The 26,372-nt window shown below is 38.1% G+C and overlaps 1 protein-coding gene across 2 annotated transcripts in view; it reads right to left on the bottom strand.

Moving 5' to 3' along the window:
- The window catches only part of nos1 (nitric oxide synthase 1 (neuronal)), a 52,625-nt gene that overhangs the window by 13,085 nt on the left and 13,168 nt on the right, over window positions 1-26,372 (bottom strand). The window contains exons 4-20 of one of the 2 annotated variants that reach the window (XM_007547476.2): window positions 23,962-24,099; window positions 17,610-17,755; window positions 15,796-15,958; window positions 14,654-14,745; window positions 13,044-13,185; window positions 12,822-12,961; window positions 11,720-11,894; window positions 9,577-9,678; window positions 8,257-8,451; window positions 8,058-8,143; window positions 7,413-7,557; window positions 6,467-6,571; window positions 6,334-6,392; window positions 6,138-6,254; window positions 5,315-5,368; window positions 1,588-1,762; window positions 1,094-1,232 (exon numbers count right to left, since the gene is read on the bottom strand). In XM_007547476.2, the coding sequence (XP_007547538.1) occupies window positions 1,094-1,232; window positions 1,588-1,762; window positions 5,315-5,368; window positions 6,138-6,254; window positions 6,334-6,392; window positions 6,467-6,571; window positions 7,413-7,557; window positions 8,058-8,143; window positions 8,257-8,451; window positions 9,577-9,678; window positions 11,720-11,894; window positions 12,822-12,961; window positions 13,044-13,185; window positions 14,654-14,745; window positions 15,796-15,958; window positions 17,610-17,755; window positions 23,962-24,099 (2,173 nt within the window). The remainder of the gene's footprint in view (window positions 1-1,093; window positions 1,233-1,587; window positions 1,763-5,314; window positions 5,369-6,137; window positions 6,255-6,333; window positions 6,393-6,466; window positions 6,572-7,412; window positions 7,558-8,057; window positions 8,144-8,256; window positions 8,452-9,576; window positions 9,679-11,719; window positions 11,895-12,821; window positions 12,962-13,043; window positions 13,186-14,653; window positions 14,746-15,795; window positions 15,959-17,609; window positions 17,756-23,961; window positions 24,100-26,372) is intronic. The other variant, XM_016669200.1, reaches the window with a different exon arrangement.

The following is a 26,372-nucleotide window of genomic DNA, read 5'->3' as shown; positions in this document are numbered from 1 at the left end:
TCATAGCTTGGCAACTATTAACCAAAATGTGGTAATGTAACAGATCAATGTTTACCTGTGATAAACAATTACCATAAGAAACACAAAAACGAAAATTGTACATCAGTTTTAATCTCACAGGGGCGTATGTAAGCCAACATAAGTGCAGTATCCTGAACTGTTGCATCTTTTCAGAGCAAAGACATTTTCAATTCAAGTCATTAAAGGAAATTAAAGAAAAATGATACATTATATTAGGTATACTATTGATAAATATGGCTTAAAACTGCAAAAACAATAAATTTATTCGGACAGTGACAATATTGAAGAACATCGGCAGTAATAAACCAGAAAACATTAGCATGTTTTATGCTTCCCTTTGCTGACAAACAAGAAAATATTTTATTATTAAAAAGAATAAGATATTTGTTTGTAATTCATTTATTATGAGCTTCTTTTATTGATTTGATTTACTGAAATAATCTTTCAATTATATATTAATCCATTTAGATGCACCTGTAAACGCACTCTGATTTAACAATCAGAACTTTGCTGCTTTTCTGGGTCCTTTTACTTGATATTAAACATGCCTCTGTTTGTGCATCTCCGTTCAATATTTCTCTACAACTGAATGAGAGCTGATTGTAGCCTCACCACTCTTAGTCCAAGTAGAATATATGTGTGGGTGGCAACTTGACAGAAAACAGTTATAAGCTTCTAAATTACAGTTATCCATACTGTTTTTCCTTTACAGCTTGGGGACTAATGCACTGGTAAACATTCATTTACTTAAATAAACAGCCTTTCTGATACATTAGAATCCAGTTACACCCTCGTCTGTAATGAAAACATCATTTATAAAGCTGAGCTTCTCACATTTACAGACCAAATGTGTTATTTTTGACTCAAGCCTTTAAAAAGGTAAAATCGCTTGAAATTGCATTAAAATCTCTTTCCACAGTCAAGCCTCAGATCACATCTCCAGGTGATGTAATAGCTGAGTCACTCATAAATCACTGTTATTTTGTGTAAAGCTACTTATCACCACTTATTGTCCGCTTAAAATCAAGTCACCCCTTAGTAGTTCATCGCTACGCTCCCACACGATTACTACCTTCTGTCAGCGCAGGGGCCTCAGCTGTGTACGTTAGGCGGAACTTGCTCTTCTTCCAGCTGCGGTCGTTGCTGATCAAGGAGTCATTAGCCTTCTCGATGTTCACATCATCACCAACACAGAACACATCACAGGCAGCCTGGAAAGCATCAGGAAAAAATGTCGCTGTTAGAAAAAAAAAGACAACTCTTCAAATCTACTGCATAATAAAACTACTCGAAAATTACTTTAGCACTTTAGAAATCAGACAGCAATAACTGCTTTTACTGTCTCAAGGTTTTGTCAAATAACATAAAAGTGCCACTTTATGAGCTAAAGTTGTTTAAAAGCGTTAGATGGCTTTTTGGTGTTGTCTGTGATGCTCAATGGTTGCAGGCTTTTAAAATTTGCCTTGGAAGGTGACCAACATTTAAAAAAAATAAAATAAAACATGTCACGACACACTTTATCCAACCACAACACAACCCTTTGAGGTCTTCACCTAAGGAACGAACCTTAAAAACTTTCTTGGCCCATGTTCTGAATGATTCCTCCTGGCCACACAGCTCATCTCCTTCTCCCATGCGTAGGATGCGCTCACCCCCCAGCTCTTCAAAAAGCGTGTCCACAGCGTGGGCAAAGGCGCAGAAGTGTGGGTAGGCCCGGGAGCCAAGGCCAAACACCGAGAACCTATACAAAAACCAATGCATCAAAAATACAAAAGAGAAAGAGAGAACTTAAAAGCAAAACACAAACATGGATGACCGCCAACTGTCACTACAGAACCTTTAGTGTTGTTGGTAAGGATGCTGATCCAGCATGTTTTAGCTTACAAGGCTGGCATGTAACTCTTAGAAATCTTAATAACAATCAAACTAATTTTATACACTATTATGCACTGCTGAGCTCAACTGTAATATCGGACAAATATAACTTGAGACAAAACAAAAGTTGTTTTGTTTTTTTTTTTTCACGATTCCATCACTTACAGCAAGTCGTCCAGGTCCTGAAACAGTAAAAAAGCCACAGACTTTCACATTACCACCACCATTTCAATACTACTTTCCTTTACTAAATTGCTGTGTTAGTTTTATACTCCTAGTATGGTCAACTTTGTCGCATCAGTTCAGAAAATAATTTTCCAAAAGTCTTTGGGAACATTGAGATGAGTTCGTTTGAGGGTTATGTGAACTTTCTGATCAGCATCAGCTTTGGGCTTAGGCCACTCATGGATGCCATTGTTAGCCCATTTCTTGGTTGTCCTTTAATCAACAAAGCTGATTTGTTGATTAAATCAACCAATCAGCTTTGTTGATTTAATCTTCCAGAGTTAATAACTCAGAGTTAATAACGAGTTATTAACTCTTCCTCACCTTGGAAGAGTTATTAACTCTTCCAAGGTGAGTTATTAACTCGCATGACTTTGGTATTATTTCACTATTGTTCCATGTTTTCTTGATTTGTGAATCAGTTTTGTTCACTGGAGTCCAAAAACCATAGAAATGGCAATGTGAGCCTTTCAAGAGAAAAGAGTGCCAACAAGAACAATGCCTCATTCTTGAATTTATTTACATCTGGGTTGCTCTTTGATAATTATAAAAAATATTTTGTCTGATGATCTGAAACAAACTGTAAGATGGCAAATGCTTTCTTATAATGTATACTTTTGCTATGCAAAACTGGGATTTTTACCAACATACAGTAGTTAAACTCTTTCTGCAACCTGTGAGCTTTGTTCTGAGATCAACAATCTTCCCTCAAAATATAATGACATGAGCATTAAACTTCTAATGCTTATGTCAAAGCAAGAAAATCTATTAACAAAATACATCTGACCTTAAAGTGACACTCAAGTTTTGCAGAATATTCATCTACCATAGCTTGGGTTTTTATGGTGTCATTAGGTTTTTATATTAAATAATGCTTTGTCCTAGGGTGCAAAATATGCTTAAAACCCTTACATCAGGCAACACAGTCTAGAACAGATGACTGAACAATTATCTTAATTTTGAGAAGTTTTTCTTGTAATGTGACACTTAATGGTGACAAACCCACAGCAGATCTCATATAGCATGTAGAAACATTGCTGGTGTTGCCTCTGAACCTAAAGGCAGCGTGTTAGTATGACTAAAGAGCAACATTTCAAGGTATATTCTTCTTAGCATAAATTAGAAGGATACGTGATTTAAGACAATGCTGCAAGGATTGTTTGAGATTAAACGTGTAGAGGTGGAGGCAATTTCAGTTCCAGACTACAGTGTGAGCTTGATGACAAAGGGCGCACAGCTGGCAAACTTATGAACCTGCAGGCAGGCATCAGTGGAGTGGAAAAGTATTAATGAATGAAAGCAGTGACATGTAACATCCAAGTTGCATCATGTTACCTTTCAGTTCAACTGGAAACTTGTAATTTCCATCTTCAGACAAGGAAAAACTCAAGTTAATGAACTAGAAATCAGATTTCTGTTCTGAATCCTGTTTAACAAAACGTCACATGCCCCAATCTAAAAAAAGAGCAGATGACAAAGTAATCGGCGTCTATCAGTCTGGGAAGTGTTACAGAATCATTTCTGAGGCTTTGAGACTCAACGAACCTCAGAGAGTGTGGCTAAACACAAAGAGAAAACATGGGACGTGGTGGACCTTTGGAAAAGTGGCTGGCCAACTGAAATTATCCCCAAGCTGCACTGATAACTGATCCAGCAGGTCACAATAAGAAAAAGACTGGGCAAAAACTGGAATCCATGTGGTAAGGCCAATTTGAAAACCAATGCTGACCAAAAAGAAAACATTTACTCAAAAAACCCCCGGCATTTTTAAAGCTTTTTGAGACAATATTATATGGACTGACAAGACAAAAATGGAACGTGTTGGAAAGAGTCTACCCCGTTTCACCCTGATCGAAATAGACTGCATTTTAGAAAAAGAACATAATACTTAGGCAACCATGTAGTGATGGCATAAATCAAATATTAAGATGTACTCTGGTTATCTTTGTTTGATGGTTTGAAACAAAAATGACCAAAAATCCAGACAAAAGCCAGACCCAGATGGAGACACGTTTCTTTTCTCAAATAAAAATCCACCGACCCCAGAAATTATGCAATTCCAACTCCTACTTCACACTTATAGTCAAATATAGCATTAGGCTACACTGGAAGTCGAATACACACATGCCAGGATGTCTAAAACTCCCAACAGATGAAATTCAACAAAGCTGGATTTTGAAGTACAGATTTAGCCCATAGGAATCCTGAGGCGAGGATTTCATCACGCCATTGTTGGGCATGCCTAAGCCTCTACTTCTTCTTGATGCTGTGATCCCTTCTGTTTTCATGTGTGAATATTTGGATACTTACTAGGCCTTTGGAGGCATAGCCCTCATTATCTTGAGTCCTACGGCATCCAAAACGAGTAACTGCTTCCACTTAACGTCAAATTATTGCAGGTTTGATGCTTTACCACTTAAACTTTACCTGCTTTTTAAAGGGGGAGAGGCACAACAGAGGACAGCTGTTTATTTCAATCAGAATTAAAGTTAAGGACCGGGATAATAAAGCAGCCATTTCTCCCCCCTCCCTTCGTGTGCAGTCGTCAGCGGCCGTTGAGTGAGTTCGCTATTATGATGACATCATAATTTATCATTAACGTTTTATTCTCCCAGCTCAAAAACATAAACTGACCCGTTATTGTTTTTAACACTGCGTGATTTTTCTTTTAAAAGCCAAGAGAATTATAGTTTTTATCAACATAGGTGTTTTCTTTAGTCTGACAATGGATGGATGGTCACCAAACACCATCATGTTGTGCTTCTTTATTTACCAGATCAGAGCACCCCATGTCATTCTGATAAATTACATACCAATGTAAAGTAGTGTAAGTAGTGTAGTGTGTGTGCACACATAAAATGTATTCAAGATCATATGAGCTTTGTTTTATTAATTTTTTCTATTTTGTTTGAGGCCAGTCATCCAGCAAAGCTCAGATGAGGAATGAATGGGACACAGCAGAACAGCCAGAGACCTCACCATCTTCAGCACTGGAGAAGGAAAACACACCACCAGAGCCTTCACCTGTGGTTACTGCCAAGTCTAAGAAGACCCCATACAAGCCACCAATGCCAACATGTGTGTGTGTGTGTTCTAAGCCTCCTTGAAGACATTAAGGAGACTCAGAAGGTTCACAGTCGTATGCTGTAGTCGCTCCTGAAACAAGGTGAAGGACCAGTAGCTGAGGTTTTACCTGAATTTCTTTTTCCCCCCTCTGTTGGTTGTCTGGGCCTGATTTGGGGGAAATCTGCATGGTGTCATGTCAGATGTTAAAAGTCGTTTCTGGTTCTCAGCAGTTTCAAACAGAAATAAATAAATAGTCAAATTTAAGTTTATTTGATCTCAGATTGATACGTGACCTCATCTTCATCCCATGTTATAAAAAGTGAATAACATGAAGAATTTGGACATTTTCATGGTAAAAAGAAATGTGGTTCCCATTACTTTACAAATGTATATATTTTCAACTATTTCACGTGTTCCACACATGATGCATGTGTGAAATGTGTATACCATGTGAAAACATGTCAGAGTGACTGTGGCTCTGTGTGTAGAGAAGTTGCCTTGGGATCAGAAGGTTGTTGGTTCGATTCCAACTTACGGATCTACGTATCGGCGTATAAGTGTGTGTGTGGTTGTCAGTGCAAATGGGTGAATGTGATTCTAGTGTAAAGTGCTTTGAGTAGAGCGCTATACAAGTTCAGTACACATGTGGATCCCATAATTTATATGGAATACACATGTGGAAATATGTGTATCCAACATACATGTTTCTATGTGAATCACAGGTTTTTCACCATGAAATGTTCCAAAATCACATGTTTACATGTGAACGTTTGTGTACGTTACAGTACATGTGATTCACATGTGAACGTTACGGTACATGGGTTTCACATGTGAACGTTTGTGTACGTTACGGTACATGGGTTTCACATGTGACTTTCTCGTGAATTTCATGGTATTTTTTTGATAAAGCTTTTAGTTATAATGACAAAATTAATTCTTAATAAATTTACCTGACATTAGCAAGAGGTCCTGTGCTCTCAAAATTGATCCTGGCCTCTGGTTCGTCACTGGAGGACTTTCGAGTGTCTGAGTAAGAAGACACGCTGTTGAATCGAACCTTGTAGCTCCTGTGGATAGGGTAAGACAGAGACGTGAGGAGGAATTTTACTTAAAAAATGGGGGTCAAGAGGGCACAGCTGTACTCACTTTCTGTCCTCTGTGTTGGAAGTTGGGTGGCGCATTTCCATTAAGGCAGCTCCGAATTTCTGCACCAACAAGTGAAAGACTGTTATTGTGCTGTGATAATTTAAAAAGGCTTTTTGAGGAACTTTATATTTACCTCTCCATTTTCAGGTGGATCCCCATTGCCAAATGTGCTGGTTACAGCTAAAACCAGCGTCTCATGCTCCAAGTCCACCACATCGTATTCATCCATGGACATGACCTGCAGGCGAAAGATCTCTCCTCAGAACATATCGGTAGATCTCAGCTACCAATATGTTCCAGTTTTCATCTCACTCCCCTCTGCACACTCCACTCAACAGATGCCTTGAGCCTGTAAATTAGGGCCGAACACGCAGCCGCTGGCAAAGAAGTAGGTTGTAATGACCACTCTGTCTTCACCTCTAACGAGATGATAATATGCTGCTGCCACACACATTGAGTGGCCATGATGCACACAACTCAGCAGGGGTGCGTGTCTGCCATGGGCCACGCACAGATTTCTTACACACACATGCAAAGCTGCACAAGCAAAAGGCGTGAAGAGGAAATAGGCTTTAGCCCTGCAACAACAAAAGTTTGCCCCAGGCGTTCACATCTGCCCTCCATTTGTGCACACCCACTCTCTGTGACGCACAATTGCATGCATGACTGTCTTCTTGTGTAATTGATCACACTGCGAAAACAGGAGAATTTAGATGGACCCTAGAGGAAATGCACCAAGTACATGATAGAGAGCGGCATCTTTTCCTCCTTAACAGATTTGCACAGCCAAAGGTGTTTCAGGATGTTGTCTTAAACTACTGTCTGTTCAATGCTTCAGTGAGTAAAATTGGTCCAGAACTCTGGCACTTCACTGCATGACAAAAAGGTAACATAAAAAGACTCTCAGTTTTTCTCTGTAGGTCTCAGTTTGCATTTAATTGGCTTCATCAGGCAGGGGGCAGAGAAAAGAGAGGAATTGTTTGAATTTGTACTTTTCCAATTAGATTTCGCTGAAATCGATCAAAACATCTTGCTCAACTTTTTTTGGAAACACTGATGCAAGGTAGGCGCAAGAGTACCTTGGCATCAAAGGCGTGTTTGAAGATTTCACAGAGAGTTTTGGCGTAGTCTTGTGATTTTCCTGTTTCAGTAGCAAACAGTATGGTGGCTTTAACCCTCTTGGCCATGGCTTGCCCCATTAGCTTTGCAGAAAATTTCACAGCCCTGTGGAGGGAATAAGAGAGAGACGACATGAATGAGATGCAGAGAAAATAAAAAGAGCAAGCATCTGAACCATACAAGGTAAGCTAATTCGGGGCACAGTGTGGAGTCACTGTGTCTCCTGCCACGATCACAAAGCAATTGTTATTGAGCTGCTGTTCCAGGTAGCTATACGGATGGGTGGCAATTCTGATTACCTAGCTTGTACTTTCCTTGAGGCAATTATATTAATAGCAGATCATACATGCACACAAGCGCATGCACAGACAAGAAAACTGACAGAACTCTGATTACTCCCAGAGGGGTTGATTGGATGAATTTCACTGCTGAGTACATTAGCCTCCCTTTCATGGGTTTTGCTTTTATCAGTAGGGTGATTACTTGTGGAAATTAGCATTATACACAACCTATTATCTTTGGCATTTGGGGCTGTAATGTATACTTCGCTCTTTGAGTGAGCCAATAAAGGAATTCACTAATTTAATATAAGCAAGCATATTTACTTGGCAAGCTTCTTAAATCCGATGGCCCTTTTCTTTGTGGGTGTCCCATTGACTCCTTTCCACACATGAGTGTTCCAAGGATCAGGCTTTTGCACACAGGAAAAAACACACAATAAGACACTTTCCAACAAAAAATGTTTCACACCTAAGGCAGCCACTTTTGGTCTGCAGGAGTTATTTTTAATTGCATCCCTCTCACCTGGTACTCAAAGGAAGGTGTGAGACGGTAGTTGAGCATTTCTTGGTGAAAGACTGGCGTAATGCTTCCTGACATTGGAGGCACAATCCACACCCAGTCTCCAGGGCAGCCTCCTCTCACCCGATACTCGTTCTCCATGTGCTTCATGAAGGACTCTGTGGCTGAGTGATGGTCCACTATGGTCACTTTGCAAGTCTGGAGTATAAAGCAAGAATATGGGAGGAAAGGCAATATTTTAAAATTAAGGAATGGAAAATGAAAAAGCATAAAGAACAAAGTGACAATAAACTTCCCAACCCTTAAAAAAAATCTCTGCAATAAGTGTGTTGTTTTATTCCCTAAATGTACTAGTTTTTAGGTAGTCTGTATTTGGATTTTTGACATGTAGACCTAAGCAAATACATATTTCATAATAACACAACTTTACAAACCAATGTTATAATAAATTTTCCAACAAAACAGATAACTTTCTGTAAAATATAACCAGTCAGATCACTGCATGACTTGCTGATGCGCGAGATATCACTGTGGGAGGCAAATGTCATCCCATTAAAAGGTATAGTACACAAAACGTCTGAAAAAGCATAATAGAATAAAATGCGGCCCAACAGAGCAAATTCAAATGAGCTGGTCTGAGAAAACCCAAAGCTCTAAACATGGGTAATAGGCATCTTGAGTCATTAGCTTTTATTCTTCCCAAAATGCCCTAATAAAGTCTAGCCAAGAGGAACAAGTTGTGGAAGGTTGTTAAAACTGGAAATTAGGTTAATCCTCCAGTGATAAAGAATACTGGCACGCAAAAAAATAAATAGTGGATCAGTTTTTATGAGGACAAAGACTGAAAATCCATGTAATACTTTTATCACTTGACAAATATGCACAACTTTGTGTTGTTCTATCATACAAAATCCCCCTTATAAAGCCTTGACAAAAGTACAAATTTAAATGTGGATAAATTGTCATTTTATAACCCCTCTAAGGCTCGGTTATAACAGAAGTTAACTTAATGACTCAGACAGGTCAAGAGACATTTTATTTTATTTGTGACTCTGAAAAGTCAGTCTTTAGGCTAAATACCCCATATTATTATATGTCATGTAAATGTCAACGTTTTATTAAGCTTTGTTCACGATGTGTAGTTCAACACTAAGCATATAACTCAGAAGGGCGCTCGTGGAGATGAGATCACTTTTGTAAACAAGCAACTTGCTGTGAATCCAATATGACAAAAGGCTCTCTTTTCCCAAGAGGAAAGCGCACACACCTTCAAATCCCTTGAAATCTATATTTAGAACAACTTTAAGCAAAGGATGCAATCACCTGAAAGCTGTAGAGAACAGCAATATTAATCTCCACAAGTGCCTGGTCTTTCCAAAGGGAAGATGTCTTCCTGGTGTCTAAGCCCATCTTGTTGGCAACCTCCTACAAAACATAAGATAAATGAGATGATATTAATGTGAAAACCAATTGTATGCAATGTGCTGTTTTTGTTTGATAAAAAGGTTTGATTATATGGGTTTCCCAAAAGCTTGGATTTTTCAATCAAATGTGAAGTGTACATGCACCCCATCAGATCTGGTCCAGCAATGGCCTAAGAATTTGGTGCATATCACAGACACACAGAACACCTGGCAAAAATCTATAAAAATCTAAGTCAAGATGAAAATGCAGTTTACAAGAAACCAAAAAAAAAAAAAAAAAACTATAAGCTACCGTTTACAGAAGTAATTTTAAGCCATAATCTATATGAAAGTACCTTCACATCACTTTGTAACACATTTTTTATTTTACTTTCATTTTGTTTACATTTACACGTTTCAGAATAGTTCAGTTAAAATTGCACTTCAAATATGCTGCTGCAAAATCTGTTTCATATTTGCCGTTTTTCTTGGGTGTCATACTTTTATAGAGAGTTCATTCTATAATTCATCACTTCCAGATGCCCAAACTAATTTTCTTACTACCTTGTGTGATTGGTGCTGTGAGCCGTTTTAGCCAGTTATACATAATCAAACATGACCATTTCTCTTATATGTCTAAAAAAGAAATTTTATGTGGTTTTAAAGTTAATGTACTACTTTGCAAGAGTAAGCCATACTGCCACATTGACTTTTTCCTAAGTATCCATTCGGATATCATTCTGTTGCGTACAGTTTCTGCCCAGGTTCACCTGTCAAACAGCCTCACAACTGATTCTCTACAGAAGAGCTCATCAACAGAGTGCTTGACAGTTCATTTGACAGTTTGTAGTGATTTGTTGAGTTTGGTTTTCACCAAACATGTCACTGTGAGTTATCAAATATCTCAACTTTGGTCTTGTCTCTCCAAATAGCATGGTTCCAGAGTTCCTGTTGTTCTTTCAGTAACAGCTATCCCAAGCCATGAACCTTTACTCTTCACAGAGATGAATGGCTTTCCTGATAAACTAATTCGCTGCTCTGCTGATTGTATTGTTGTGAACTTTAACATCAGCAGGATGTAGAATCTAAGAAATCTCTTTCAGATGTTGGCAATTACCCCCACAAATCCAAAAGCTGACCTCAGAGGGAATTTGTAGGAATACCGGTGAAAATTGAAAAATGTTTGGAATGTCTTCTAAATGAAAATAACCCCAATTCACACGCCCAACAGTGGGATTTCAAAATGACCAGATAACCTTTCAGTTTGCTTCTCCAAGGTCACTTATCTTATCTTTACACATTTATTTGATTCAGCCCAGCAAACTGCTAGCATGCTATTCCTATGAGTGGTTTATTACTCTAGGTGTGTGCTTACTTTTAGACATCGTGTCCATATTCTGCTTATGTCTTTGTCATGTTTTGTATTTTGTAAAAATACAAGAACAAGAAGTTATATTTTAATAATGCAAGACTGTATTGACTTAATTTTAAGAACTTGTAGTTGGTCAAAAGATTATTTATTTAGGGCATGCAAGGTCTTTGAGTTAAAACTATGGTTTCATATTTGGCAAATTACTTAGTGCTGAATAAAACAGAAAAACCCAAAAGGCAGCAAGAAGCCATCAGCCTTCTCCACAAATTAAGCAGTTGAGTAACAAGACAAATCCAAAGCTGGCACCCATGTGCCTTGAAGTGCTCCTCAAAATTGGATTGCTCTGATTTGGGATGAAATCTTTGGAAACCTTTCTCTTTACATGTCTGAGTATTGCTACATGACATACGACACACAAAAAAACAACAGTCTGTTCAGCATTTTCCATCTGCGATATCACCTTTTTTCTTTAACTGAAGGCCATAAAGGATTCTTTAGAATCTAGATAACACACAAACACTTAAATTTCTTGCAAATCAGATTTCTTTCCATTTTGCATAGTTACATTGTTTTTGGCTCATTTGATGACACAACACATGCTTGTCTTGACACAAGGCTGCAGTCAATCTGTGCCTTCAATTCTTTCCTGCTTCTAATGTCACATGACTATGTTTCCTGGCGTGAAAAATACCTCCAGAATGTTGTAGCGTGAGCTGTCACAGAAGTCCCTCACGCCAATCTCTGTGCCCATGTACCAGCCACTGAAGGGGCATCCAGTGAATTCAAGACCGCCAATCTCTAGCAGCATGTTTGCAACTGCTGGGAGGCCGTACCACTTCAGCCCCAGGTCCTTGAACCACTCAAACCTGGGGAAATGAAGGAGACAACTGTGACGTAGTTAAAGGGTTACGTCAAATAATTTGCTTCATTATCCACTGCCAAGCTAGCAATATGCTTCATCACTAGGATCCTTAAGAGCCAGTGTAATTGCCACTGAGACACGTAAAAAACTAGTGTGTCCAAAAACCAACATTACCAAAATGAAACCCATTGTTAAGGCCTTTGTAATCCTGGCCAAAGGAAGTGTCGCCTTTTGAAACCTTTGGGGGGATTGATAGCATTGCTTTCAGTCTATTATTTGCAGCACTGGGTTTAATCTTGTGTAATGATGAGACACTATGCGTGGCCGAAGCTTGTGCCAAGCTGCTGCCAGAGCTAAGGGCCAGCTGATGCATGTGTATGGAGAAAAGAAAGCCAAATCTGGAAGCGTCTGGCAGGGTGATCTGTGTGTCAAGGGATTCTGAAACACTCTGTAGTGTTTAACAATGCTGTTATAGCTTGGAGTGCATCTGTAAGTGTGTAGTTGTGAATGATAGTGTGGCAGTAAAACCTGATTTTTTTTGTATAATTACAATGCTACCATGCAAGTGGAGCTTAATGATTAACATACCGAGGGTTTTACGGCTTTTCAGATTTGGCTTCGGATATTCTGTTGCAGGAAAAGTAAACAAAATGAATAACAAATAAGAAGCTTGAAGTTTCCACTAACAAGTCCCGTGCCTGCCACCAAAAAAGCAAACAAGAGCTAGTTGTGCTTTCAGGGAATAATCAGCACAGTTGGAATGGAAAGATAACCAATCAGCTTCCTTGGCATGAAAGGAGCCCATTGTTTGAGAAGTGTGGTTAAAAAGATGTGCAAGTGGGTGGATGTCCCTCAGTACAGCCTCCTCTGTTGTCGTTTTGTTACATTCTTTATGTTTTATGCATGCCAAAGAGAAAAAAGCAGAACTCACTTTGGATGTATGATAGGAACCTCCAGAATTAGGTCTTCAGGGATCTCAAAAAGCTCAGGGTCATTTCCATTGGCCTGTAGCAGAAGTGGAAGGACGTCAAATCGACCCTTTGGTGCTTTCCATCCAAGCTGCATGCAGATCTAAGGATGAAAGTACAAAATGTTAGCCAAAGAAAAGCCAAAGAGATGGACAATTCTGCAGCTGCATCTTACTGATCTGTACCTCTGTGAACTCAACATTAGCAGGGTCTCCCAGAATACCTCCATCAGGTTGTTTGTAACCTGCGTAGCGAATCAACTGACTGTTCCACACTCTGAAATCATGTTTGCCATCGGTTCTCTGTGGAAATATGGTGATTGCTGACCTGCAGAAGAGGAATAAGGAATACACTCTATGTTGTAATGCAATTAAGTAAAGGCAAAAAAAGAAGGCTGCGTTACATTGACATCTCTGCATGTGTGTGGCTTCTGTACACACTGGTTTTGAAGTTAGAGGTGAGGCAGCAACACATCAGGTGATGTAAGTGCTGCATTAATCAACTGGACCACTACCTGATGGATGATACTGTCAAAGCCTGGCAACATGTTGCCCAATCTAGATCCCACTGGTGTTTTAATGCTCTTTACGGGGTGAGGTTGTTAATGTTGGTAAGCTGGTTGTCAGTAACTGAAGAGGGTGTGATGGATTTACTGAACAGCTTGTCTGAATCTGGGCCAGATGTGCTGCAAGTCTGCATCCAGTGGAAACAAGGTCATGGTAAGAAATCATAGGCAAACGTCTCTCTTTGGAGCAACACATGTTGTGATCAATCATTTGAAGTAATGCACTAATCAACTAACCAATGATCAAAACCACCAATACGTCTTTTATTGGCACTGATTGGGAAGAAAAAAGACAAAATGTGAATAATAATTTCCTTCCCTGATCAGGAAATGCATCAAATCTTAAACAGGATGGTCTTTGATGCACTTTTTGTTTAGTTCAGCAAAGATCAGATAAAGTGTCTCACTCCTTTAATGTGATGCTATAAAGCTTCTAGTAGATTAGCGGCAGGCTTTTCATCATAATAAAATGTTCTACTTCTCAATTTAATTATAGAACAAAGCTGCAGATAATTGGTACTCCAGATTTTATTACACTGAAAAAAAGAATAACAAATTTAAAAAGGATTACAGATTATAGATTATTACAGGTATGACTGCAAACTGATAACTAAGATGATGGTATGACAGTGCCTTATGAGGTCCTCCATTGTAATGTTCAACATTTTTTTTTCCCTTAATGATTTATAAAGAACTACATTAAAATTTAAACATTGTTTATTGATCGACGTTAAAGCAGACGCGCCAGAATTTCAGTCTCATTTGTGTGGCGCCTCTTTTTGACATGTGCATCCGAGCCAGCTCTCAGAGGGCCAGGAGACTTGTAGTAATGAGTCAGGATGCATCCATCTTACGAGAAGTAAATGTGAGATGTCACATATGATTAGGACTTGGCAGAACGTGTGTGAGGGCGGCGCAGGGGTCTGACAAATGACTGCTTGTTAGCGAGGTCTGCCGCCTTACCAGGCGGGCAATGATTGGTGCTGAAGTGCTGACGGATAAATAGACAGGCAGCAGATAGTGTCATATACGACGTTAAGAGACAGAGCGCACATTGACAGATGGGACAGAGGGTCAAGTCGGGGTAGTTGGAGAGAGAGAGGGGTGATGAGCTACATGGAGCGACAGATGGATCAGATGCAACGAGGGGAACCGGGGCAGAGCTGTAACAGTAAGAAAACTGAAAAGAAATAATGGTGTAAATAGTATTAACTTGGTGTGTGGTTTTACCGAAGGTTGCCTTTGTTGGTGGCATACTTGATATGGTTACAGATGTAGTTATACATTCCATGGGCTGTTGTGCAGTCTCTGGCGTCAAAAACCTAAAGAAGCAAACATGAAACAGGAAATTAAAGTTATGTTCTTGCAACATTCAGCAGTTAAGAGCTTTACTAAAACCAGCAGACTCTTGTCTAGTTCCTCAGAACCAACCCAGTGCACCGTATGACTGGAAAAAGCCAACAGTATCACATGATTCACAAAAACATGGCTCCTGAACCCGATGGCCTCCTCTCCAGTTCTACACCTGAAGATCCTGTCCACAAACAGGATTTGAAACAAGAATTTCAAGTTTGTGTCAGGAAAGCAGAGACAGCTGCTGCTTTGGGTGTATAATTACAAAATAACCCTTAAAGAATCACTGGGAGCAATGCTGCTGAAGCACTCTCCAGAAATATGGAAAACACTTATAAGTCATTTTTACAATACATGTGGAACAGACAAACAAACTCCCATAAATTGCTCAAAAACTCTGGGACAGTGAAGATTTGGTGGACTGGTCCAAGGACAGCACGAAAGCTGTAATCCAAGGTTTGATAATCCGTCCCCACACTGTCCAGAGCCTTCAGCATGACAATAAACAAATCTTCCCAGGTCATCTTCATCGCAGGTCAACAAGAGGAAAACGGATTTCTGCCTTTTCAGGATCAGCCTCGGCTTCAAGCATGTTTATATACGTGAACACGCTCAAGGCTGAGCAGAGCCAAAATGTGAACTTCTCAGTTTAATAGTCAAGGTTCCCACTCTTACTTATGGCCATGACATATGTATTATGAATGACCAAAAAAAAGAAAAGAAATAAAAATAGATCCCAGATAAGTGATGCTGAAGTTCAACCTTGATGGAGTGAAGGCTTTTGTCATCCAGAGATTATAATGGGGTTCTTGGTTAAGAGAATGCAGTGATGAATTGAAACTACTAAACAAAAAACATATCCCACAGTTTACCATGTTCATTTCAACAATTTCTAAATGTATAGGTTTTTATGCAAATGCCCTCCTCCCCCCAAAATTGTCAACTTATTTGAAACAACTGCCAAAGAGCTAAAACTTTTTACTAGCAAGATGCTGAATCGTTGACATATTGGGTACAACCTGTAGTTTGGACCACTGAATCCGTCCCACACATCGGGCAGCATTCCTCCAGGCGTGCTTGGCTCCATAAATCAGTTCGGTGTCTTTTAGTTGATAAGTCCCTGAAGCTTCAATCTCTTTTGTCACCTCCTCCCATCTGTCCACATGAGCCTTGGAGCCAAACCTGAGAGCCAAGACAGGTTCAGGGACACAATATAACAACTGACAACACAGAATACTAAATTGTGAGGACATGTGGCATTGTCAAACCAGTATCAAATGATAAGTTGTTAAGAAGCAGTCACAGAACATGCTGACACATTGAGAATATGGGCTCCCACATGGGTGTTGTGTTTATATGCACTTAATCTAAAACAGAAGCAAAGCAACATCTAAATGGGGAAAATGTTTCAGAAATCATCAGGGACCAGGGTGATAAAGAATCTCAAAACAAGCTTCTCGTTTTGATCGTGAAAATAATTTAAATGACTAAAAGAGGCTCCACTGAAAGACTAAAACTGGATTCTTCTCCAGTGGACCAGCAATGGCCCATCTATAGTCATCGTAAACAATACCCCTTAGGTAAAGGATGGTTGCCTTATCTTCATGGTTTCACATGCTAACATTGTATAAACATGAATCAAAATGCCTGTTGATGTCAAATTTACTGATTTGGAAATGATAAATTGACCATGATGCCTAAAAGTGGAACAAACTATGTAAAATAAAACCCAAAGATCAATAGACAATACATAAAAACAAGAATAAAGAACTCTGTGTGATCTATTCTAAACTTATGCAAGCAAAAACAAAAACAAAAAAAACAGGTTTTTGGCAGGGTTTTAGATTTGATATTTTGTGTAGCATCTGTTAATTAACCTAATTTGGAATATCCATCCCAAAAACAAATTTTATGACTACAGTACTAGAAAATAAAAAAAAGATGTTGTGATAATACTTATAAAATAGTGAAATTCAGATTCAGTAGGCACAGAGTTTATTTTTGTAAATATGCATGTGATCTATTCCAGTCTCATGATCATGCTTGTCTGCTTGACAACTGTCAAGTCAGCAGTCTTCTGCAGGATTGTGTAAGGTTGTCTGCCTAAATTCATTATTTGTACAATGGAATTTTTCCCTTCCTTATCAATTACATAAACAAACAAGTCTGCTGGTGATGCACACTGCTTGAGTGTTCAAACACTGGAATCCAAAATGGATTCTGAGCGTAATTTCAGAATCCATTTTGGATGTGAAACATCTTAAAGGTTACAGACGCATTGTTTGTGTTTGACAAGCTAAAGTATTTGATTGCTCTTTTTGCTAGTCGTCTTTTTCAAATTCAGTTGGAAAACTCATTTGAAATGTCAGATTTGTTCAGTGACGTTATTCACACTGGATGTCTCTTGTAGCCTAGATTTCTTCCATTAACAAATCCTGTGGAGTTTGTAGTGAAGTGCATTTTCCAAAGCTACTGCAGTTTCTCTAATTTATCAAGAACGCTTCTCTTTCCATTTAAGAAGAGACAGCTGAAACCAAACCAACATAGATATAAATACAAATATCTCCTTTACTGTTCTAAAAATCTTCTACAAGGGGAAATGTAGAGTTGACAATGGGTCTTCTAATTTAGATTCATTCTTTGACTTACTGGAAACCCAAGTGTATTGCGTTGTGTAGTGATCTCAGTGTGCAGAGCTGACAGACTTGTCACTTTATTATGATTAATTAGATGACAGTTTAACTGACCAAAAATTCAAAATCAAGTCAAACAGGTTTAGAGGCAATTTTTCTTTTTTTTTTTTATTTTAAATGGTATTATGAGCTGAACTTGCCTTTTGATGGAGGTGTAGTATTGGTCAATGAAGTCAGCGGCCAGGGGAAGAAGTTCCTCTTTGGTTCTGACCTCATCTGGTTTGCGAACACCCTGACTTGGCACCATCACAGAACCATTGCAGACGTTTTCACTGCAGATTGGCATCTGCAAATAAGCAAGCAAGTTAATGCTGTACAAAAGAAAAATTAAACATTAAATCATCAGAACATTCAAACAACTAAGCAAAAGCAATCGATTTTTGTTGCCTTAAAGAAAAAAAATAAAAATCAGCCTCCAGATTTTACACTCAATGGGAAAGACATCCAGAGTTGTGTTGCTTCAACTCAAAACATGTTAAAACCTTTAGTTTATAGCCTTTAACATAGTGCAGACAGTTATATTGTGTTTCGGGATAACCACAACCTCAAGTGTTTGAGGGTGTGGAGACAAATATATACATATTTTCAGAAGAAAGTAAAGTTTGCATTTCATTTGAAAATTAAGATCCAACATTCTGGAGAAAAAGAGTGGTAGTGAATCTTAGGTTTTCATAAGATACAAATGTAGAAAACTTGTTTTGAGTTCAGTTTTCATCTGGTTCCTTCAGTTTAATAACCAAGACACTCATGAGCCATTTTTGAAACAGTTAGGTGTGAAATCAGCCTCAGTTATTTTTTTCTGCTTTCATACAATCCACACAATGAGTCCCTTCCTCAGGTTCAAGCCCCTTCAAAAACTTCAAGAATTAAATTTAAGTAGGGATAATAAGTAAAGCTGATTTAACTCTTTAAGAATTCCAGACACTGCAAATGTTACATTTCCCATTGTTATATAAATGGATGGCATGTGTATCAATGAATGAGTAAGTCAGTGAGTCATGTTGGTGTCGTTCCAACATGAGGTGTCGTTAAATGGGGACTTGAAGAATAGAAGAAACCAGAAAAATACAAGAAAAACACAAACACATAAATAACAGATGGCTACAATGAAAAAAAAGCCATCCCCCCCTGTGTGGTCATCATGTTATTAAAGATTTAGTCAACAATCACCTTGATTTTTTTGGACAGAGAACCGAGAGCAGCATAAGTAGAGGGTGTTAGCAAAGACAAAATTTGACTAGGACCCTAGTGTGCCCAAAATTGGCTCATTAAACTCAACCACCCACTTACACTTTGCCAACACTGTAAGGATGTGTTCAAAAAGAAAAAGAAATATGAAGAGAAAAAAAATAATCCATGAGCAAACTGAGGAAAGAAAAAAAACAACAATGGAAGACAAATGGATTTCAAGTCGGAATAAGCAGTAAAAAAAACAACAAAACAGGAAGCTGGGGAGAGGTGACCGACAAGCAAGAGCAAGACAGATGAAACAAAGAGGTGACTGAGTAAAAAGGGGAAAATGGATGAGCAGAGAGTTAAAAATAAAACAAAGGGATAACTCATGCTCCAGCACGTCCGCTCGTCACACTGCTCTGGGCATTCATGCCAGCCAGCTGTCCTTTTGGAATAAGACGGCTCATTTGTGATATATAATAAATCTGAAGATGCCATTACAGCCCATTCATTGGGATGCACATGACAGGCTGTCCAATAAGTTAAAGGGATTAGGTTTCTGTTTACAAATGGACGGTGCATGCTTAAAAACAGCAATGATCACCTTTTCTTCGGTAGGTGGACTCATTGACTAACAGTAGAAACTTTGGCTACTTGACAAAATACGTTTTGAAAAAACCAAAGCAACTGAGAAATGAACAGAAAAAAAGGCTAAGCATTAGCATCTAAGACTTTCAGTCTTATAAATGAGATAACTGAGATGACTGAACATATTTGAATTCCTTTGTGCAATAATACAGAGAAAAATATCTCACACAAAAGAGTTGGTCTCTAAAATGGATAAATAAGGTTTTTTTTTGCATCTAGTTTGTGTTGCAATTAATGGATGCTAACCTTCCAGCCGACATGTTTCAGCTGGAAAACGACGTATCCTTTTAAATCCTTCTATTTATTTTTAAAACCTGCAAACTGTGAGGCTTTTCTGACAGCATTTCTTTGACATAATTTGTGCTAACAAGATTCAGTTTGTCTTTGATTTTTATTTGTTTTGTCAGTTAACAAAACAAAAAGCTTTTGTATTTCTACCTTTTTAAAGAGTAATCATTTTTGCTTGATCTCGTTTACTTTGTGTTCTTGCAACCGTGAGTCAGATGCACACAGATTTGCAAGTTTAGGTGAGTCAAAAACCTGCACCACATTTGACCTTGTTCACCCAAGCAAGTGACATTACTGCATAGCTTTAAATATAAAAACATGTACAGAAGCATTTTAAAAAATATATAATATTGTATAAGGTATAAGACATTTAAAGTCTTTATGCTAACTTGGCAAATAGCCTACAAAATGTATCAAATACCAGCTGATTTAGGAAAAGGAACTTCTACAGCTTAAAAAACAAAACAAACAAAAAAAAAACATCCACCCATTGATTTTTTAGTTCATAGAGTTTCTGCCAGATGGAGACAATCAATTGAACTTTTGACATAGACATATAGGTACAAAAATAGAAAATCAGAGGAATTCATTTCATTAATTAAATGTGGCTTACAGATCATGTCTGTCAACACCCTCTACAAGGTGTGAAAGTCAGAAAAAAGTACTGAGATTGCAGTTTCCAAGCAAATTTATGAAAAGTTCATGGATGAAAATGTATGGTAGAAAAGGGGCGTAATTTCTGTGTTAAAAATATATATATATATATTATGCTCTTATTCATCTAAAGAACTGAATATTTCAATTTCACTTAAAGGTTCTGCTGTCCACAACAAGAAATCATATCTTTGGTTTCAGGTAAAAATAAACATCATGTATAACAGACTGTTGGTTTTACAAATGTATTCCTCCTCTTTCTCCTTAGAGGTTACCAGTTCTGTATTTTTTAAACGCTGGCAGCAAGCTGAATTATCTAAACATTGTTTAGCTACAAACATTCCTCTTCAAATTGTATGTCATTCCTAAAGATGTTTACATGAAAACGTAAAATTCATGCAGTCACTGTTGTTCCATATTTGATCTCTACATTGTAAACTTACAGTTCGTTGATTATGCATCATTGGACCACAACTGAGTGCAACAGCTAAGCTCACCTGGACAAGAAGTCTGTTGGATTTATGGTGTAACAACACAAGTAAAAATTCATCTATGTTGGTTTTAGTTAGGCATTTCATTTACAAAAACCTCCTACCCAAGGCTGTGATGTGAACTTTTGTTCTATAATTTTGCAAAGAATAATTTTAAAGGCACAATTCTTGAAATGCTGAACAAATTACCTGAAGCTCTGTTTCAACTCCCCATACCAGGAAAATTATAACATTTCCATTGTAAGCAGCTGTTGGACAGCTGAACAGTGTGCCAATTATGGCTAGAGATTTTATGAGCCTTAAATGTGGAGGAAATGTCATTTCTTAGAAAAGGTAGCAACTAGGATGGCTTTGTTAAAGATTTACAAAAAGTACTAAGAAAAATAATATGACAAAAATGAAAATTTCATATTGATTAGTTCTCTTTTACAGAAAATCATTTCATCCATATGAGCTGTCAAATACCAGTGTGCTGATGATGCATTGCTTTATTATAAGGCTCTCATTACTCAATGAAAAAATACTCCAAAATATCTAATCCCCTGCTGTTTGACCATAAATCTTCAGACAAGAATCTTCACAAACGAAATAAAGGTCTTGGATGAATAGAACGGCAAAAAAAGACACACCAAGCTATGCTATTATATTTCAGACTGCTGAAGTCAAGCTGTGCAATGGTGAGTATGCACACTGTTCAGTCAACTGAGAAACTTCCTCTGATATCCAGCCTGTAGTACAAGGTGAAGCTCTGCAGCCATTATTTTTACAAGTAAAATCTGAAAAGGTCCTGCAGATTTTGCAGCCTTTCATCACTCATTTGTTATATCAGCCTAAAATTTCACCCAATGTCAATTTGATACCTTTTGATACAAATAACCTGTCAAATTTGTGCAGCTAGTCATGTAAGAAAATACATGCCATATTTCTGAAACATTTCTTAGGTTTTGTTGGTCACAGCACAGGAATTCATGACTGGCCACGGCAAAACCAGGAACAAGTCTTCCTGGAAGCAACTAGAGTTATTTAGCGATTCTGAAAATGTGGATTTTAAGCTTTCTAATAATGTCAAACACATAGAAACTTTAAAGAATGAAGATTGGCCTTTCGGATATTTGCACTCTCCAAACAAGATTAGAGAAAAAACAGGCCCGATAGTTTCAGACCAATTGTCCCACAGTGCTGCACACATCAGCCGCCACGACACTTGATGAAAACAGTAAACTGTGAACCTGCATGCCACATGATCATGCCTACACCCCTTTCTTAGATTATTTTCACCAACTAAATAAATATAATTTGAAATTAAATAAAAAATATTGATTTTGTTGCTGCATTTTTGGGGATTTATCTATGCACGGGTCTGGAATAACCAGGAAACGTAGGAGCCCATCACCGGGCTTTAGCAACAAAGCGATTGTTTTCCATTTTCGACACTCGGTCGAAGTTTTGCTAGTGTGTTTGGTGATCATTGTGCTGTTGGGTGACCCATTTTGGGTCAAGGTTCTGTTGAGCAGATGGGCTCACATCTGACTGTACAAGACTTTGATCCACATTGGAATTTATGGGTCAGTGACTCACTGACTACAAAGTGCTCAAGTCCTGAAATATAAGGGAAAATCACTCTCCTACCATACAGTGACAGTTTTTATGAAGTATGCCAAAAAGTCACAAATATCAGCACCAGAAAACTAAATTTCCAACAGCCAGTTCCAAGTGTGCTTAGGTAGATGTACTTTAAACTGGTTGAGCACGTTGCAAAGTCCCTGTATTTACCAAATAAATATTCACAGGTAAATTGCAAGTATTGTTTTACAGGAAGCATAATGAAAGACTCGCCAGGGCTGCTATGATCTGTATTTGACAGACAATGGCTGTCTAAACAGGAATAGAACAGCATAGCCAGTCACGTAATAAACATGCAACACAGAGAATTCTGACATAATAGTGTTGGATAATGACCAATTAAGATTTCACATTCTTTGTGCAGTTTCCTGTTGTTCAAATCATGGGGATAATTTAAAAACAAAAACAAATTTAAAAGAGATGGCTGCTGCTCAATTGATCTCAAACATTGAAATACCCACGTCATTCTCCTGCTAACCTTTATGAACTTGAGTTTAAGGACTACAACGATGGCAACCTTTGATATTATCTCAGTTTAATACAATCGTCCAAGTTAATGCATCCAATTATTCAGTAATTGAATGTTAGTCTAAAATGATAGATGAAAAACATATTTTATTTTTAAAAAAATCTAAAAATTAAGCTTAAAAGAAAATCTCAAACTACAAGGTTGAACTAGTTTGGACAATACCTTCCTATGCAATTCCATTCAGTTCTCATCTCCGTCTGGGATTTGGTCCATTGAATTTCTGGATTTCTCAGGATGCATTTCATCTTGGCCAATCAGCAAACAGTGCAGAAAATCAATGTCTTCATTTGCAACTCCTTATGTTTTTAAATTGTAGTCTGCCTACTGTTGCAATGGCAGCAGAAGTGAAAGGCATTCAGGGTGTGTTGGCCACGCTTCCAAATATTGCGCAATTAAAGCCGGAGCAAGAGGAATGCTTAAGACATTTTATTGCAGAAAAAGATGTTCAGCTCAGCACTTCTCTTTTTGGAGTGGGGGATGGTTATTTACAGTGCATGCAATTTCCAGTAAGCTCCAAAGCATAGCTTCCTTCACGGTCAAGCTAAACATTTTAAACATCACAACCAAACACTAGGGCTTGGTAAAATCAACTCCAATCCTTTCAAATATCACCAAAGTTCACAAAGCAAAGCGTAGAAAAAGGGTCTGGTTTTATTCCAGGCAAAGGTTGAAAAAAAAATCCCTGAAAATTGAAGCTTGTGAAAATTAAAATGTATGCCCTTCAAGGACTACAAAGCTGAAACTAGTGAGAAATGATTGAAATTGCATTTCATCACTAGTTTTTGTCGTGTAATTAAAGTTCCAATAAATGTATCAATCTATTTCTATTTATTATGAACATATAAATTGTGTTTTATATGTTCATGGAAGCACCATTAGTGTGTCTTTTTGTTTTGAAATAAAATTAATGAGGCAGATTAAAAGCATTTTTCATTCATCCCTATGATAATTGTACATTAATTAGCTTTTCCACTGTAGAATGATTTACACAATAGAAGGAAAATCCCTTGCTTAAATATTGGATGGTTGTTACATCAATAAAAAAATAATAATAATTAAAAAAAACATTAGATGTGTTTGCCTCACCTTACTGCAGCTGTGGTGGAGGACATCATTATAGAGAGTCCCTGTCTCCCAGTTCTTGATCTTTATGAAGCGAGGGCATTTGGAGGGGCTGCCATTCTGCACCGATTTAATGGGTGAGATCCTGCCCTGGGCTGTAGACTGCAGAGAGCACACAAAGATGTATATATGCATTAGTCACAACTATAACTACTCTAATAGGTTCTGACCCTTGGAACACTTGCAGCGCTGGCTGGACGAGTCGTTTCTCACCAGGTGTCATATCGAGAAAAGCTGGAAGGTGCCACAGCCAGGAAGCGAATGCGAGTGAAGCTTATGACAGGAGAGTTAGGGTGAAGATAACAAGCATTATCCAGAAGTGTTTCACCACGCAATCAGCTTGGACCCAAGCTCTTTCTTCTCAAGGAAAATTGTTATGCATTGTGTTCAAGATCCTCTCACACAGGCTTATGAAAGCAGAGCCCATTGCAGAAACCATTCACATTCTTACGCTCTTCCAATTCCGTTTTATTTTCTACTCCAGGATAAAGGCAATCAGTGCGAAACCGTAAGTCGAGGGTGAGCCAGTTCTCACCTCATTGAGGTTCTCAAGCTACTGACTGATCAATGAAGGCAATTTAACCCCAAAGTCGCCTGTAAACGTTCCTGGAGAAAAGCAGCAAGTGATTGCCAAAGATCAGAGTAATCAATGGCACTCTTTAGAAGCTCTTTCATCATCTCCCACGGCATTGTTAATTACACAGTTTTGAGCAACAGGGACATAATCATTATGCTTGCTGGAGAGAATGCCAACAGTGTTCACTGGCTGAGTCTTTTTGTGTTTTATCAAATTGCAAAAAGGAGTCTGGAGCTTTGAACAGTACATATAAAGGCCTTTTTTTGTTGTATGTTCAGTCTCATACAGCAGCCAAGACTCACTGTGCAGCTAAACAGTGACACATGATTGACGCTAAAGTTGAGGAAGAATTTAATGTTCCACAAAAAAAAAAAAGAAAAACTTTTTGCCAGAACAGACTTTTTGAAACAGAATTTCTTGACAGTGACACAACGTATGGCTGCTGATTGACTGAATGGTAACTTTGGCATTAACGTTTGAGATTTTAGCAGATTCCCCCCCCCCGACAAGAACAAGTTTTGAATGTCAGCGTACTCTTTAAATTTTATGCCTCGGTACTAATGCACATTTTAAATGTCAAAATAGAAGAACTTTAAAAAAAAGGGAACATAACTGGCAGCTATAATAAAAAGGGAAAAAAATCAAAAGAGATCATCTTATGCTAAGTTTGTAATTCTTAATCCAGGTGATTTGAGAAAAAATGGAGGTGGAAGTAGAAGAGCTTGATTTGCAAAGTTTTCCATTCGTTTCTTAACTCAAGATGGAATTTTCCAATCAGAAAATCTGCAACATTTCATAAATCGTACAAACACCAACCTTAAAATTCAAATATAGCTGCCTTGAATCCAGATTCATTTGTAAAATATCTACCAGTGAGAGTTTTGTGCCTAACACCAGTAAAATGCATCTTGATACTTTAATATCACCTTGTATCCACCTTATTCTTAGCCCCCATGAGGCTTTGCGTGATTTATGGACACGACTTCCGCCGCAAACCGGAACCGCAATTTATTTAAATGTTAGCGACTCGCTAACCAGCTTTTGTCAGAGGTTTTAGTCTCCAAAATATATGTGAACACCAGCCATCACTGCTTAAATGTGGCAATATTGTTTTACCGCTACATACAGTTACTGCGGAGTGGGATGGTGACTTGGAGAAACGGCCGTAAATAACCCGCACTAGCATATTCACCTACTTCACCGATTCAGTTGCTTTGGATGCAGATGCGGGTTTCCTTCCGTTGGCTTTTTATCCACACAAAGAAACGAGCATACGTAAAGCGTTTTGGGTTCTCTCTTCAACTTTTGAATTTTTAGCCAAATTGTTGTTGTTTCCTTATCTGTCGGTAGGCGACGAAAACTACCGCTTTTGTTTTGGGAGCACGTTCAAAATACACTTGCTGTAGCCACAAATTAAACTTAGTCTGATTATTAAAAAGAGGTTCTGGTTGTGATGGACTAAATAAACCCCGGATATTTTATTTTGTCTTATAAAAATGTATTGCTGGCCCAAACGTGATAAAAAAAAAAACAAACAAAAAAAAAAAACCACTTGCTGCAGCCACTTCATGAACTTTGTTTTTTGTAAATTCAAACGAAAAATAAAATTCACATCACACCAAGCTAATATTATGTAGTTGTTTTGCACTTTCGGTGCAAAGCGGCAGCTCAGAACTCTGTCCAGCTTCTCTGTTTTTCTCTTCTTTATTACTGTCAGCTCTTCAGAGAAACGAGCTGCTAGCAGCGCTGCTAATTAAGTGTTCCGTTACAAAACGTAACGATCGTGTTCCTGTCGCTC

This window comes from Poecilia formosa, unplaced genomic scaffold, assembly GCF_000485575.1.
Source record: "Poecilia formosa unplaced genomic scaffold, Poecilia_formosa-5.1.2 Scaffold20, whole genome shotgun sequence".
NCBI lineage: Eukaryota > Metazoa > Chordata > Actinopteri > Cyprinodontiformes > Poeciliidae > Poecilia > Poecilia formosa.
This window is presented reverse-complemented; position numbering and strand designations above follow the sequence as displayed.